This window comes from Ylistrum balloti, unplaced genomic scaffold (genome assembly GCF_031769215.1).
Source record: "Ylistrum balloti isolate Yb309-2 unplaced genomic scaffold, AGI_CSIRO_Ybal_v1 Utg371956, whole genome shotgun sequence".
In the NCBI taxonomy this organism is placed as follows: domain Eukaryota; kingdom Metazoa; phylum Mollusca; class Bivalvia; order Pectinida; family Pectinidae; genus Ylistrum; species Ylistrum balloti.
The window spans coordinates 18,842-32,838 of record NW_026782958.1 but is presented as its reverse complement, the minus strand read 5'-3'; the positions used below and the strand labels follow the sequence as shown (position 1 = coordinate 32,838).

Sequence of the window (13,997 nt, the reverse complement as noted above, 5' to 3'; positions counted from 1 at the left end):
ATCAGTGGTGCGAGATATTGTGTGCAAGAACGAGTATGAACTGTATGGAAGTGATCGTAAGAAGTCTTTTATTTATATTATAGGTCTTTCTCCTCGGACCAATAAATTACTAAAAACACACCAAGAGTCTTTCATCTGTTGACCGGTGTTACAAGTAGCACACCAGATGGAATTGATGACCTTGAGAGGTCACTTTTATTTGTTTTGTTGTTGCATCTATGACCGAACCCACCTTGCACCCCAACGGATATGACGTTGTTTTTATATGGTGACGTCATACTCTAATACAAAAAGCTGATATCACTTTTATTTTATAAATAATTTATTAGATAAAAAAACAAAATTATACATACATTTTATCATTGTATACACGTTGTGGAAGATCGCACAGCTTATATCAATTCCTTTATACAATTGTTAACACGTAGAAAATAAACAAAATGATATAATCTATATGCATTAGGTATACCTTTAATCTAAATAGTGTAAAAAATGAGTATGTCTGACGTCATGATTGTTAGAACGAGTGCTGTTGTTTCCTATTGGTAGAAGCTCTTGTTTTAACCACAATAAGTATACAAATGTTCTATTGACATTACATGTTACATGTAAATAAAAAAGTTCCGAAGGAAAACGAGATAAATAAAAAAAATACAAATCTCTTTATGTTGATTTTGTACAATATATATAAATATATATTTTTAACTGTTCAGGAAAAAAATCAAAAGGGATTCATCTCGAACAGCCTTCGCTAATGGTAAGAACCTTAGCCACTACGCCAGCTACAACAGGTCAACAGATCAAGTAAAATTAGGTCAAATGCGCCATACTTATGCAAACCGGAAGTCATCATAGGGAGATTCCGCGCCCCTTAAATGTTTTGATATGTCCCGTATGTCGTCTTCCGTGGCCATTTTCTGGAAGCCGACTTTGGTGTAAAGCTGGTTACATGATGTGTCTACAGCTTTAATAAAGTCCATGTTAACATCAGAACGCCATGCTGAAGCTCTATCGTTAGATGTTTTATGATTTCTATTTTCTCCTGTCAACTTTAATATTGAATATGAAACTTTATCTGTGAACGGCATTCCTGAAAAATCATACATTTTTCTCGTTAATTCTAGAGGTCTTTTTACAATGTCCTCGTAATACACCCGCATTAGTCGACCAGGAAACTTCCGGTTAAAGTCCTCAGCCTTGACGACATCGTCATAGACACGATTGCAGTATGATGTGACGTTTGTTTTTAAATATAATCGTTTTACATTACCAGCTTTCAGCTGAGAAAGCATTGTGGGTCTCGGGTCCCGCAGTAAGTGTATAATCTTTAGTCTCGGTATCTGTTCCATTAACTTTTCAAAGGAGTACAAAGGCATACGGATTATTTTTGTGACAAAAGCGGACGATTTGGAGCATTCTTTTGACATTTCCTTTGCACATTTGCGCGCCCTTTCTACATTAGTGATCATTATACCTCCGTTATTACAATTAGTAAATACACTGGTTCCTTTGCCGTAGAGGAAAAATCCATCCTCGAAAAAAGGAACCGGAAGTTTTTCAAACTGACACGTGACCATGTCCCTAACAGTTGGAACGGCGACATCAAGGAAATCGTGAAATACTCTGAAAGAAACGGGGAAAAAATGAGATTAAACACACAACTGTTGACGATCTGTGGTGAGAGAGAAATACATATTTAATCATCATACAATGTGTTTTATTGGGTTGATTCTCAGATTCTATGTCTCCTTTGTGACAATGGCGGAATATATCTGTTTATATGTATTTTGTTAAAAAAATGGAGAGGAGGTAAATCAGCTGATAAGATATTTATACTCATCACCCCAATCCCTCCAAAAATGAGAAAAAATATCAGGTAAAATCAAAACAACAAAAAGAACTTATTAGGAAATAAATAACACACAAAAGGAGGACAAAAAGAAAAAGAAAATTCAGAAATAATATAACATATAACACACAGGGACTTACTTAGGAGGACGATCTAGGTAGTATCAGACACACAGGGACTTACTTAGGAGGACGGTCTAGGTAGTATCAGACACACAGGGACTTACTTAGGAGGACGATCTAGGTAGTATCAGACACACAGGGACTTACTTAGGTAGGACACACAGGGACTTACTTAGAGGACGGTCTAGGTAGTATCAGACACACAGGGACTTACTTAGGAGGACGATCTAGATAGTATCAGACACACAGGGACTTACTAAGTATCAGACACACAGGGACTTACTTAGGAGGACGGTCTAGGTAGTATCAGACACACAGGGACTTACTTAGGAGGACGGTCTAGGTAGTATCAGACACACAGGGACTTACTTAGGAGGACGGTCTAGGTAGTATCAGACACACAGGGACTTACTTAGGAGGACGATCTAGGTAGTATCAGACACACAGGGACTTACTTAGGAGGACGATCTAGGTAGTATCAGACACACAGGGACTTACTTAGGAGGACGATCTAGGTAGTATCAGACACACAGGGACTTACTTAGGAGGACGATCTAGGTAGTATCAGACACACAGGGACTTACTTAGGAGGACGATCTAGGTAGTATCAGACACACAGGGACTTGTATCAGACACACAGGGACTTACTTATGAGGACGATCTAGGTAGTATCAGACACACAGGGACTTACTTAGGAGGACGGTCTAGGTAGTATCAGACACACAGGGACTTACTTAGGAGGACGGTCTAGGTAGTATCAGACACACAGACACACAGGGACTTACTTAGGAGGACACAGGGACTTACTTAGGAGGACGGTCTAGGTAGTATCAGACACACAGGGACTTACTTAGGAGGACGGTCTAGGTAGTATCAGACACACAGGGACTTACTTAGGAGGACGGTCTAGGTAGTATCAGACACACAGGGACTTACTTAGGAGGACGGTCTAGGTAGTATCAGACACACAGGGACTTACTTAGGAGGACGGTCTAGGTAGTATCAGACACACAGGGACTTACTTAGGAGGACGGTCTAGGTAGTATCAGACACACAGGGACTTACTTAGGAGGACGGTCTAGGTAGTATCAGACACACAGGGACTTACTTAGGAGGACGGTCTAGGTAGTATCAGACACACAGGGACTTACTTAGGAGGACGGTCTAGGTAGTATCAGACACACAGGGACTTACTTAGGAGGACGTTCTAGGTAGTATCAGACACACAGGGACTTACTTAGGAGGACGGTCTAGGTAGTATCAGACACACAGGGACTTACTTAGGAGGACGGTCTAGGTAGTATCAGACACACAGGGACTTACTTAGGAGGACGGTCTAGGTAGTATCAGACACACAGGGACTTACTTAGGAGGACGGTCTAGGTAGTATCAGACACACAGGGACTTACTTAGAAGACGGTCTAGGTAATATCAGACACACAGGGACTTACTTAGGAGGACGGTCTAGGTAGTATCAGACACACAGGGACTTACTTAGGAGGACGATCTAGGTAGTATCAGACACACAGGGACTTACTTAGGAGGACGGTCTAGGTAGTATCAGACACACAGGGACTTACTTAGGAGGACGATCTAGGTAGTATCAGACACACAGGGACTTACTTAGGAGGACGATCTAGGTAGTATCAGACACACAGGGACTTACTTAGGAGGACGGTCTAGGTAGTATCAGACACACAGGGACTTACTTAGGAGGACGGTAGTATCTAGACACACAGGGACTAGTATCAGACACACAGGGACTTACTTAGGAGGACGGTCTAGGTAGTATCAGACACACAGGGACTTACTTAGGAGGACGGTCTAGGTAGTATCAGACACACAGGGACTTACTTAGGAGGACGGTCTAGGTAGTATCAGACACACAGGGACTTACTTAGGAGGACGGTCTAGGTAGTATCAGACACACAGGGACTTACTTAGGAGGACGGTCTAGGTAGTATCAGACACACAGGGACTTACTTAGGAGGACGGTCTAGGTAGTATCAGACACACAGGGACTTACTTAGGAGGACGGTCTAGGTACACAGTATCAGACACACAGGGACTTACTTACACAGGGACTTACTTACTTAGGAGGACGGTCTAGGTAGTATCAGACACACAGGGACTTACTTAGGAGGACGATCTAGGTAGTATCAGACACACAGGGACTTACTTAGGAGGACGATCTAGGTAGTATCAGACACACAGGGACTTACTTAGGAGGACGGTCTAGGTAGTATCAGACACACAGGGACTTACTTAGGAGGACGGTCTAGGTAGTATCAGACACACAGGGACTTACAGACACACACAGGGACTTACTTAGGAGGACGATCTAGGTAGTATCAGACACACAGGGACTTACTTAGGAGGACGATCTAGGTAGTATCAGACACACAGGGACTTACTTACTTAGGAGGACGATCTAGGTAGTATCAGACACACAGGGACTTACTTAGGAGGACGGTCTAGGTAGTATCAGACACACAGGGACTTACTTAGGAGGACGGTCTAGGTAGTATCAGACACACAGGGACTTACTTAGGAGGACGGTCTAGGTAGTATCAGACACACAGGGACTTACTTAGGAGGACGGTCTAGGTAGTATCAGACACACAGGGACTTACTTAGGAGGACGGTCTAGGTAGTATCAGACACACAGGGACTTACTTAGGAGGACGGTCTAAGTAGTATCAGACACACAGGGACTTACTTAGGAGGACGGTCTAGGTAGTATCAGACACACAGGGACTTACTTAGGAGGACGGTCTAGGTAGTATCAGACACACAGGGACTTACTTAGGAGGACGGTCTAGGTAGTATCAGACACACAGGGACTTACTTAGGAGGACGGTCTAGGTAGTATCAGACACACAGGGACTTACTTAGGAGGACGGTCTAGGTAGTATCAGACACACAGGGACTTACTTAGGAGGACGGTCTAGGTAGTATCAGACACACAGGGACTTACTTAGGAGGACGGTCTAGGTAGTATCAGACACACAGGGACTTACTTAGGAGGACAGGGACTTACTTAGTCTAGGAGGACACACAGGGACTTACTTAGGAGGACGGTAGTATCAGACACACAGGGACTTACTTAGGAGGACACACAGGGATCTAGGTAGTATCAGACACACAGGGACTTACTTAGGAGGACGGTCTAGGTAGTATCAGACACACAGGGACTTACTTAGGAGGACGATAGTAGTATCAGACACACAGGGACTTACTTAGGAGGACGATCTAGGTAGTATCAGACACACAGGGACTTACTTAGGAGGACGATCTAGGTAGTATCAGACACACAGGGACTTACTTAGGAGGACGGTCTAGGTAGTATCAGACACACAGGGACTTACTTTAGGAGGACGGTCTAGGTAGTATCAGACACACAGGGACTTACTTAGGAGGACGGTCTAGGTAGTATCAGACACACAGGGACTTACTTAGGAGGACGGTCTAGGTAGTATCAGACACACAGGGACTTACTTAGGAGGACGGTCTACACAGGGACTAGTATCAGACACACAGGGACTTACTTAGGAGGACGGTCTAGGTAGTATCAGACACACAGGGACTTACTTAGGAGGACGATCTAGGTAGTATCAGACACACAGGGACTTACTTAGGAGGACGATCTAGGAGGACGATCTAGGTAGTATCAGACACACAGGGACTTACTTAGGAGGACGGTCTAGGTAGTATCAGACACACAGGGACTTACTTAGGAGGACGATCTAGGTAGTATCAGACACACAGGGACTTACTTAGGAGGACGGTCTAGGTAGTATCAGACACACAGGGACTTACTTAGGAGGACTGTCTAGGTAGTATCAGACACACAGGGACTTACTTAGGAGGACGGTCTAGGTAGTATCAGACACACAGGGACTTACTGGAGGACATGTAGTTAGGAGGATTATAGGAGTAGGTAGTATCAGACACACAGGGACTTAGTTTTCTTATAGTTAGGTAGTATCAGACACACATACTCACCACATCTACTCAGACACACAGGGACTTACTTAGGAGGACAGTTCTAGGTAGTATCACACACACACACACACACACACACACACACAGTATATATATATATATATATATCTAGGAGGACTAAATCAGGATCGTTGCGCTTTACTCAAAATCAAAATATAGAGATTATTACAAGGTTTGACAAATATTGTTGAAGATTACAGTCGACTTTCAATATACAAACGACATAAATTATTGAAATAGGAAAAGTTCCGGCGATAGTATCTGTCTCAAATCAAAAGAAAAACTGAAGTGACCAGTCCTGATTTCAAATTTACATGGTAATTGGATGGTCATTTTGTATCACATTGTATTATCGACTCGGACTCATGCGTAAGCCATCTAATTAGGCAAGCCAGCAGCGCTAAGAACACAAACATGAGCACTATAACCATTTATCTACCAATTACCACGCTTGTCGACCTCCCAGTGGTGATTTTTAGACCCCTTAAAAATAATACTAATAAATAAAATCAAAATACTATTCGTAAAAACCTAGTTGATATTCAGCCTGAATTTGTGATGTGTCTTTCATTGACATTGTGAGGATAAAGCATTTGTACATGTACATCAGTAAGTGTACCTTCTGTGTAGGGTGATTTCAGTGGTTCAGGCAGCAGTAATTTTTCGCTGTCATCAGTTTTCTTCTCGTTTTTCGGAGACTGTTTCACAAAAGTAAGCCTGTCTTTTTCCTGGCGATTGTTTTCCCGGACAGTATCCTGGACAGCTCTGGATGAACCCGAGCTACTGTACGTGCTAATGAAATCTAGCTTGTCCCGTAAGGAAGCCTTCTCTTCTGTTACGAATAAAAACAAAAATAGAACAAATGATGAAAATAGACAAAAGAACTTTTTGATTAAAATTATTTTGCTTCTATGTTTCTATGTGTTTATACGTGAAAGTAATACTTCATATGAGTGGGCGGATGGCGCAGTCGATGAAGCAGAAGACGCTTAATCTTCTGGAACACTTGACCTTACTCTCCTTGAACTTTTTCAGGAGTTCCGTTTAAATCACTGATTTGTTAATTTTAACTTTGTTTTTCTCAAATAAGATTCTGTAAATATAACAAGATCAGTTATATCGTTGTTGGTGAGATAGGGCATCTCCGCCCTCGGGAGAGGATGATTATCTTGAAAACATCGCCCGTTTCTCAAAATAATCATATTTCCTTTCGTGATCTATCCCGTGATTTTTAACAGGACGATATCGTAAGCCACATGACGATCCCGTGCTTTTCACAGAACGATGCTCTGGTTACCACAGACGATCACGTGATTTTCACAGGACGATAGTGTGGTTGCCAAAGACGATAACATGGTTTTCACAGGGCGATGCTGTGGTTGCCACAGACGATCCCTTGGTTGCTATAGACAAACCTGTGGTTGCTACGGGTCGAATTTCGTATTTTTAAGTATTGGATGAAATTAAAGCATTCTGACAACTGTTTTATAAGCATGTTACTAAGATATGTCAGAAAATGGAAGCGACTTGCTGTATGGTGTGAGAAATGAACGTTTCAGATAGGTTTTGGGGGTACATAAGGCAATATGAATATACTTTTACACCTGGTTACACTATAAACATTATCAACACTACATTTTTTATATCAGTTCATCTTCTAAATTTTCCCTAACAAATATATCGGCGAGGACTTTTGTGTTCAATATTATCTTACAAAATCTAGTGGAAATTCTAATTTGATGGCAAAAAAAAAAAAAACTCAGAATGTCATTTTACAAATTGAATGTTGAAATTAGGAGTTATACTGATATAGAAAGGAATGACAGAATTTGCACTTTATGTAACATTGGTGATATAGAAGATAAATTTCGTTTTATAGTTAAAATGTGAAAGATATGTGTATTTAAGGAAACGTTTCACTAAGATATATATTATTAAGACCCGGTATGTTTAGATTTATACAACTTATAAAATCTGTCAACAGCAAAAAGACATTATTAAAACGTCTCGTAATGATGGACAAAAGTAGAAACTATCACATTGTACGTGTGTATTGTGTTGAATTCCCTCTACACTATGCTAATTGATGGACAAAAGTAGAAACTATCACATTGTACGTGTGTATTGTGTTGAATTCCCTCTACACTATGCTAATTGATGGACAAAAGTAGAAACTATCACATTGTACGTGTGTATTGTGTTGAATTCCCTCTACACTATGCTAATTGATGGTGAGTTTGATGAGAAGGTTAGTACATAATTGATGTTTATACCTGTTTATGTCGTACGTCATTCTGAACTGATAAGCTTTAAGACTCAATGTAACAACTGTCACATGAGGTATGGACATCTGGTACGCGGTATGACGCCACTGACAGGTAGCGTCATCATTGTATGTGGGGTATTTACAGTTGATACTGTAACGTCACCAGTTTCGATGCAAATTTCACGGGACAATGGCGATGACGCGATGAGAAAGTATCATAACAAATTGCATTTGTGTTTGTTCCGTGGACAAGGATATCCCAAACCCTAGCGTAAGAGGTTGTCTGGTCAGCATCGTGGTCTTATAACTTGCTTTGTGATATCATTGTCCACGAAAAATAATAAACAAAAAAACACATAAACATCAAAAAAGAAAGGGAAGAAAACACGAACATGAAATATTCCATTTGTCCGCACCGCTGATGTTGCAAATTTCGCTTTGTATTGATACAGGGAAATCGGCGTTTTATGTATGTTTATAAATTCTTTTGGACATGGATATCCTCACTCGATAAAAGTGCCATTGTATCATTTTAAGGTGAAAATGACAAGTAATCTTTTTTCACGGAAACTTTTTTAGTCCAATCGCTGAACAAGTAAACAAACACGGCACCAATGTACGTGTATCGATGAGTCATTAAGACAGACTGATGTTTATATGTATTAGATAGTTAAATAGTTTCCTGATCAAAATACAATTGATATCTCCGAAATAAAGGATTTCACACGTGATTAACGAAATGAATAATAAAATATAAACGCCATTTCCACATCGCGGCAATACTACATGTATAACCAAAACATAGTTCATAGCATGTGAACATCAATAATCATGGTAGTTTGTTTTAATATCTCTGATATTTATTTATTTATTTATTTATTTATTTATTTATTTATTTATAGGCTTATCACCCTATACATTCCGTTCGTATATATATATATATATGAAATGAAATTTCAAAGACATATGTACAATTTACGACTGACATATATATATATTGGTGTGAATCTATACTGGCCGATTCACTTACATTCAATTACAGTAAATAAAACAATAATGACGAATCACGTGAGCATTGTTGAAGAAGTGTACAATGTATATACTATGTTGACGTTGATACTTACATGTACAAGCGTTATTGAAGACGTGTACAATGTATATACGATGTTGACATTGATACTTACATGTACAAGCGTTATTGAAGACGTGTACAATGTATATACTATGTTGACGTTGATACTTACATGTACAAGCGTGATTGAAGAAGTGTACAATGCATATACTATGTTGACATTGATACTTACATGTACAAGTGTTATTGAAGAAGTGTACAATGTATATACGATGTTGACATTGATACTTACATGTACAAGTGTTATTGAAGAAGTGTACAATGTATATACTATGTTGATACTTACATGTACAAGCGTTATTGAAGAAGTGTACAATGTATATACTATGTTGATACTTACATGTACAAGTGTTATTGAAGAAGTGTACAATGTATATACTATGTTGATACTTACACGTACAAGCGTTATTGAAGAAGTGTACAATGTATATACTATGTTGACGTTGGCACTTACATGTACACTCATTTTAAGGGTGGGTGTACGATGCAGACATGATTATATCAAAGACATTCATTCTTGATTTCGTTTTATCTGGGTTCAGAATGCTTCAGAAACTTTTAGGAAAACTAAGGACGTAGGACGAGACGTCGACATCATACAATAATAGACATAAGTGCTATTCGATAAGATTTTCAGAAAAAGTGGTGTACGCACGTGATTACGTCACGGATAATTACTTTGTTGTCTGTTTGCTTTGTTTTTCATTTGTTTAAATATTTTGCATGCAAGAGTAAAAAAATAACTTAAATAACGATCTTTTCCAATCTCATCTAATTGATTATCGTCCCTGTCTATGTGGACATCCTATTAAGGATACACATCATTTCGTCATCGCCTGTAGTAATTATGTACAGAGAACAGAACTGCACCGAAATCTAAATAATTTCATACCGAGTTCTGCGTCCGCCATATTGGATTACCTCCCTTCACATAGTTATATGCAAAAATCGTCGGTCATATATGATAGTTTGGAGATAAAAACAAAAACAACAAATAAAATAAATTTCGAATATTTTAATCATCGGTCATACACGCTAGCATTACGGTGAATCTATTTTTTTCCGCTTCCCGTCGTTCGAATAGTGACGGTCTTACTATTGGTCAGGGCTATGGTAGTGTCTGGATTTCTGCCTCATTTTGATGATATATCTCTGGAATTCAATGAGTCCGGAAGTTTTTTGGCGTTTGTCGTTCTGTTCATAAATCGGACAGCCCATCCCATCGATGCTTAAAGTTGGTGACCCCATGACCTCTGTTGTTCTGGCAGCGATGCCGGCATCTCGGCGATCGCACACGAAGTTGAACAGCTCTCTCTCCATCTCTGGGTGTTTCGCTGTCGCACCTATGTCAGCCCTTCTGGTCAGTGGTTGGGACTTGAGACGGTCTTTTTTCTTCCGTGCCTTGATATTTCACTATGGATTGTCGAAGTGGCGACCGGCGGCACGAAACTCAAGCCTCTCGGCGTAGTCAATGGCGTCCAGTTTTTCTTTCGCTGTAAACGATGTTCCCCGTTTCCCCATGTCGAAGTCGGTGTCAACAATCTATAATTAAATACCTTCGGATACCGCGGTAGGTACAGATATGGGGACAAGGTAGGATTTAAACTTTTCAGACAGTTAAAACAATATCATTTTCCGAGCAATAGTACGCGTTCAGCCCAAGCCGGGTGTCATAAATCTCCTCATACTCAACGTGTTTGCAGAGACATATATAACACATAGGTACTAATTGCTATATACGCCCCAGGGCAGTTGACTTTCACAACTCGGCGACAGGCCTTTTTCATCCGTCTCTTATCAACAACTTATCATATAATGGTTACTTGTACAGAATTAGATCATCTCGAGGAGAAAGGTAAATACTGATGTAAAAGTTGTTTTGTAAAAAGAAATATTTTGTTAATTCTTTCCTTGAAACAAAAACTCATAAATTGTATCAATGGACTTTTTTGCTCTTATGTATGCAATAAGGAAGAAATAATTAGAGATAAAAAGTAAATTGATGAATAAATAAATAAATGAAAATAATAAATCATATTTTTTATACATCATACTCTTGAAGTCACAGTAAGTGTTGCTTTGAAACACTGATAGATTTTTTTTTCTACATATAAATCTCAAGTGTTGCAAACTATACATTTATGTGAACCAGACATTAATATCTTCTTTTTCTCTTTCAGAACTTACTGGAGATGCACCATTACCAACTGCCTTGCTACAATCAACACCCGCAACAACATCATAGTAGGAGTTGGACGGCAACCACACAATCACCCGGGAGACCATGCAAGCATCGTAGCCAAGGAGATCATGAACTGCATCACTGACCGCTGCCACAAAGAAATCAGACCAATCCCTACCATCTACAGTGAGGAACTCTGCAAACTGCGTGACAACGAATGGGATGAAGAGACAAGAACCGTTGTAGAGAAGATACCCACCTTCAACTCCAAGAAGTCACAGCTGTACAGAGCCAGACGCAAGCTTACACCAAAGCTACCAACCACTACCCAGGACATTGATCTCGAGGGAAGATGGACGGAAACCAACACTGGAGAGCGCTTCCTACACATTGACGATGGTGACCAGAACAGAATCCTTGTCTTCGCCACATCAGAGGACTTGGCTGAGCTCGCCACCGCCGGCCGCATCTACTGTGATGGTACTTTCTACACGTGTCCCAACATCTTTCATCAGATCTACACGATACACATTGAGATAGATGGATCCATGTACCCAGTTGTCTACTCTCTTCTACCCGGGAAAAGTCAGCACATCTACACAAGATTCTTCACACTACTCAAGACATTCATGGCAGACAACCACCTACCCATGTCGCCCGACACAGTATTCGTTGACTTTGAGACAGCTGTCCACAACGCAATCCGCACCGTCTTCCCAGGGACCGATATCAAGGGCTGCTTCTTCCACTACACCCAATGCGTCTGGAGAAAGGCACTGATGACTGGACTACAGCTTCCATACCGGGACAACGAAGACATCAGGAGACTGGTTCGCCGTGCAGCAGTTCACCTCTGGTACCTGAGCAGCAAGTTGAGGATGTCTGGTTTCACGCACTACAGGACATTGAGTACGCCGACCTACCAGCTGACGTGACACCATTCACGGACTATGTTGTTGACCAATGGGTGGATGGAGACCGACCAGTTTGGAACCACTACGACAACGATGGACCACGTACCACCAACCACCTAGAAGCCTGGCACGGGAAGCTGAAGAAGATTGTGCAACACGCCCATCCAAACATCTTCGAGATCATCCAGACATTCAAAGACATTCAGGCTACCAACGAAATTGCAAGACTCCAACGACGCGCCGGTGGAACCAGACGACCCCGACCCAAGAGGTACAGAAACATTGACACCCGCCTTGCCCTGCTGAAACAGAGACTGGAGAGCAACACCATAGACATCATTGCGTACGCTGATGCAGCATCTGAGCTTCTTCACTTGGGTTGAAATGTCTTGCCTAGACTTGCTCTGAGCAAAACGAATGACTTTGTACGTTGTGTCATTGTTGCAGATATTTATGTCAGTGCTATATATTCATCATTGAATTAGTGTTATCACTTATCAGTCTTTAGTGTCTCGTATATGCCGTTAGTGCTGTAACATCAATCAGTTTCTAATAGTGTGACATATAAGTGCAGTGTATTTATTAGTATTCATAGTCATGTTGCATATATTTGTCATTTCCTGGTGCTGTATATTTATAAGTTTTTGTAGTAGTGCTGCATATATTTATCATTTCCTAGTGCTGTATATATGTCTTTAGTTATGTGCTGATATGTTGTACATTGATCTTTCTTTAGATCAAAATATTGTACCTTATAGATTTGATTTGAATTTAAAGTTAATTGTAATATTATGATAGAATATATTCATACATGTTGAACTTGATATTTTAGTTGAAGTTACATGTTATTTAAAGGTAATTGTGCTATTATGATAGAATATATTCATAAATATTGGCATCTTTGTGTTCTTTCTTTATATTAAATGTATTTTAAATTTAATCAATTGTAATTATATCATAAGAAAAGTTAATAAATATTGAACTTCATATTGATATCTTAGTTTTCTTTCTGCAAGTTATCACAGGTTAATACAGGTAACACAGGTAGATCCACAGGTAAAATATCTCAGGTAAATATAATACATGTATGATATAGACTATAATTACCCTCCCTTTGATGTTTCTACCTATTGTTCTAGACATGTATGCGTTCAGGGAACACACCGGTTCAGCAGTGTTATTTCGGAATGCAATGTGTCGAGATGTTCAACAATTGGTAAGGTCATGTTCAGCTTGTGGAGCTAAAAACAAAATCAGGTACTTACTTGTAGGGTCCCACATGTAAATATGACAGCAAGTCCTTTTCCCCTTATGCTGTTATAATGTTGTAATTCTGTTCAATTACCTTTTTTGAAAGTAATGAAATTTTTTATTTTAATTTTCATATTTTTTTTTTAATTTCAAAATAAAAGTGTCCTTTACTGTCATGCCTAAAAATCCATGTTTTTATTTCTCATACCCACATTTTCTGACCGATTCTCATACAAATTGGCATGGTTGTTCTATATTTTAAGACTGATTAGTTAG

General features: G+C 39.8%; 2 protein-coding genes across 2 annotated transcripts; one reads left to right on the top strand and one right to left on the bottom strand.

Moving 5' to 3' along the window:
- Nucleotides 1-373: 373 nt before the first annotated feature.
- LOC132563994 (carbohydrate sulfotransferase 1-like) lies at nucleotides 374-10,285 on the bottom strand. The gene is made up of 3 exons (XM_060228746.1): nucleotides 10,267-10,285; nucleotides 6,596-6,808; nucleotides 374-1,621 (listed from the first exon to the last, which is right to left on the bottom strand). The coding sequence occupies exons 1-3, from the start codon at nucleotides 10,283-10,285 to the stop codon at nucleotides 831-833; spliced, it is 1,023 nt and encodes a 340-aa protein (XP_060084729.1). The 3' UTR covers nucleotides 374-830.
- A 671-nt stretch (nucleotides 10,286-10,956) lies between these two features.
- Nucleotides 10,957-12,853, top strand: LOC132563993 (uncharacterized). The gene is made up of 3 exons (XM_060228744.1): nucleotides 10,957-10,967; nucleotides 11,555-12,386; nucleotides 12,458-12,853. The coding sequence occupies exons 1-3, from the start codon at nucleotides 10,957-10,959 to the stop codon at nucleotides 12,851-12,853; spliced, it is 1,239 nt and encodes a 412-aa protein (XP_060084727.1).
- Nucleotides 12,854-13,997: the final 1,144 nt, after the last annotated feature.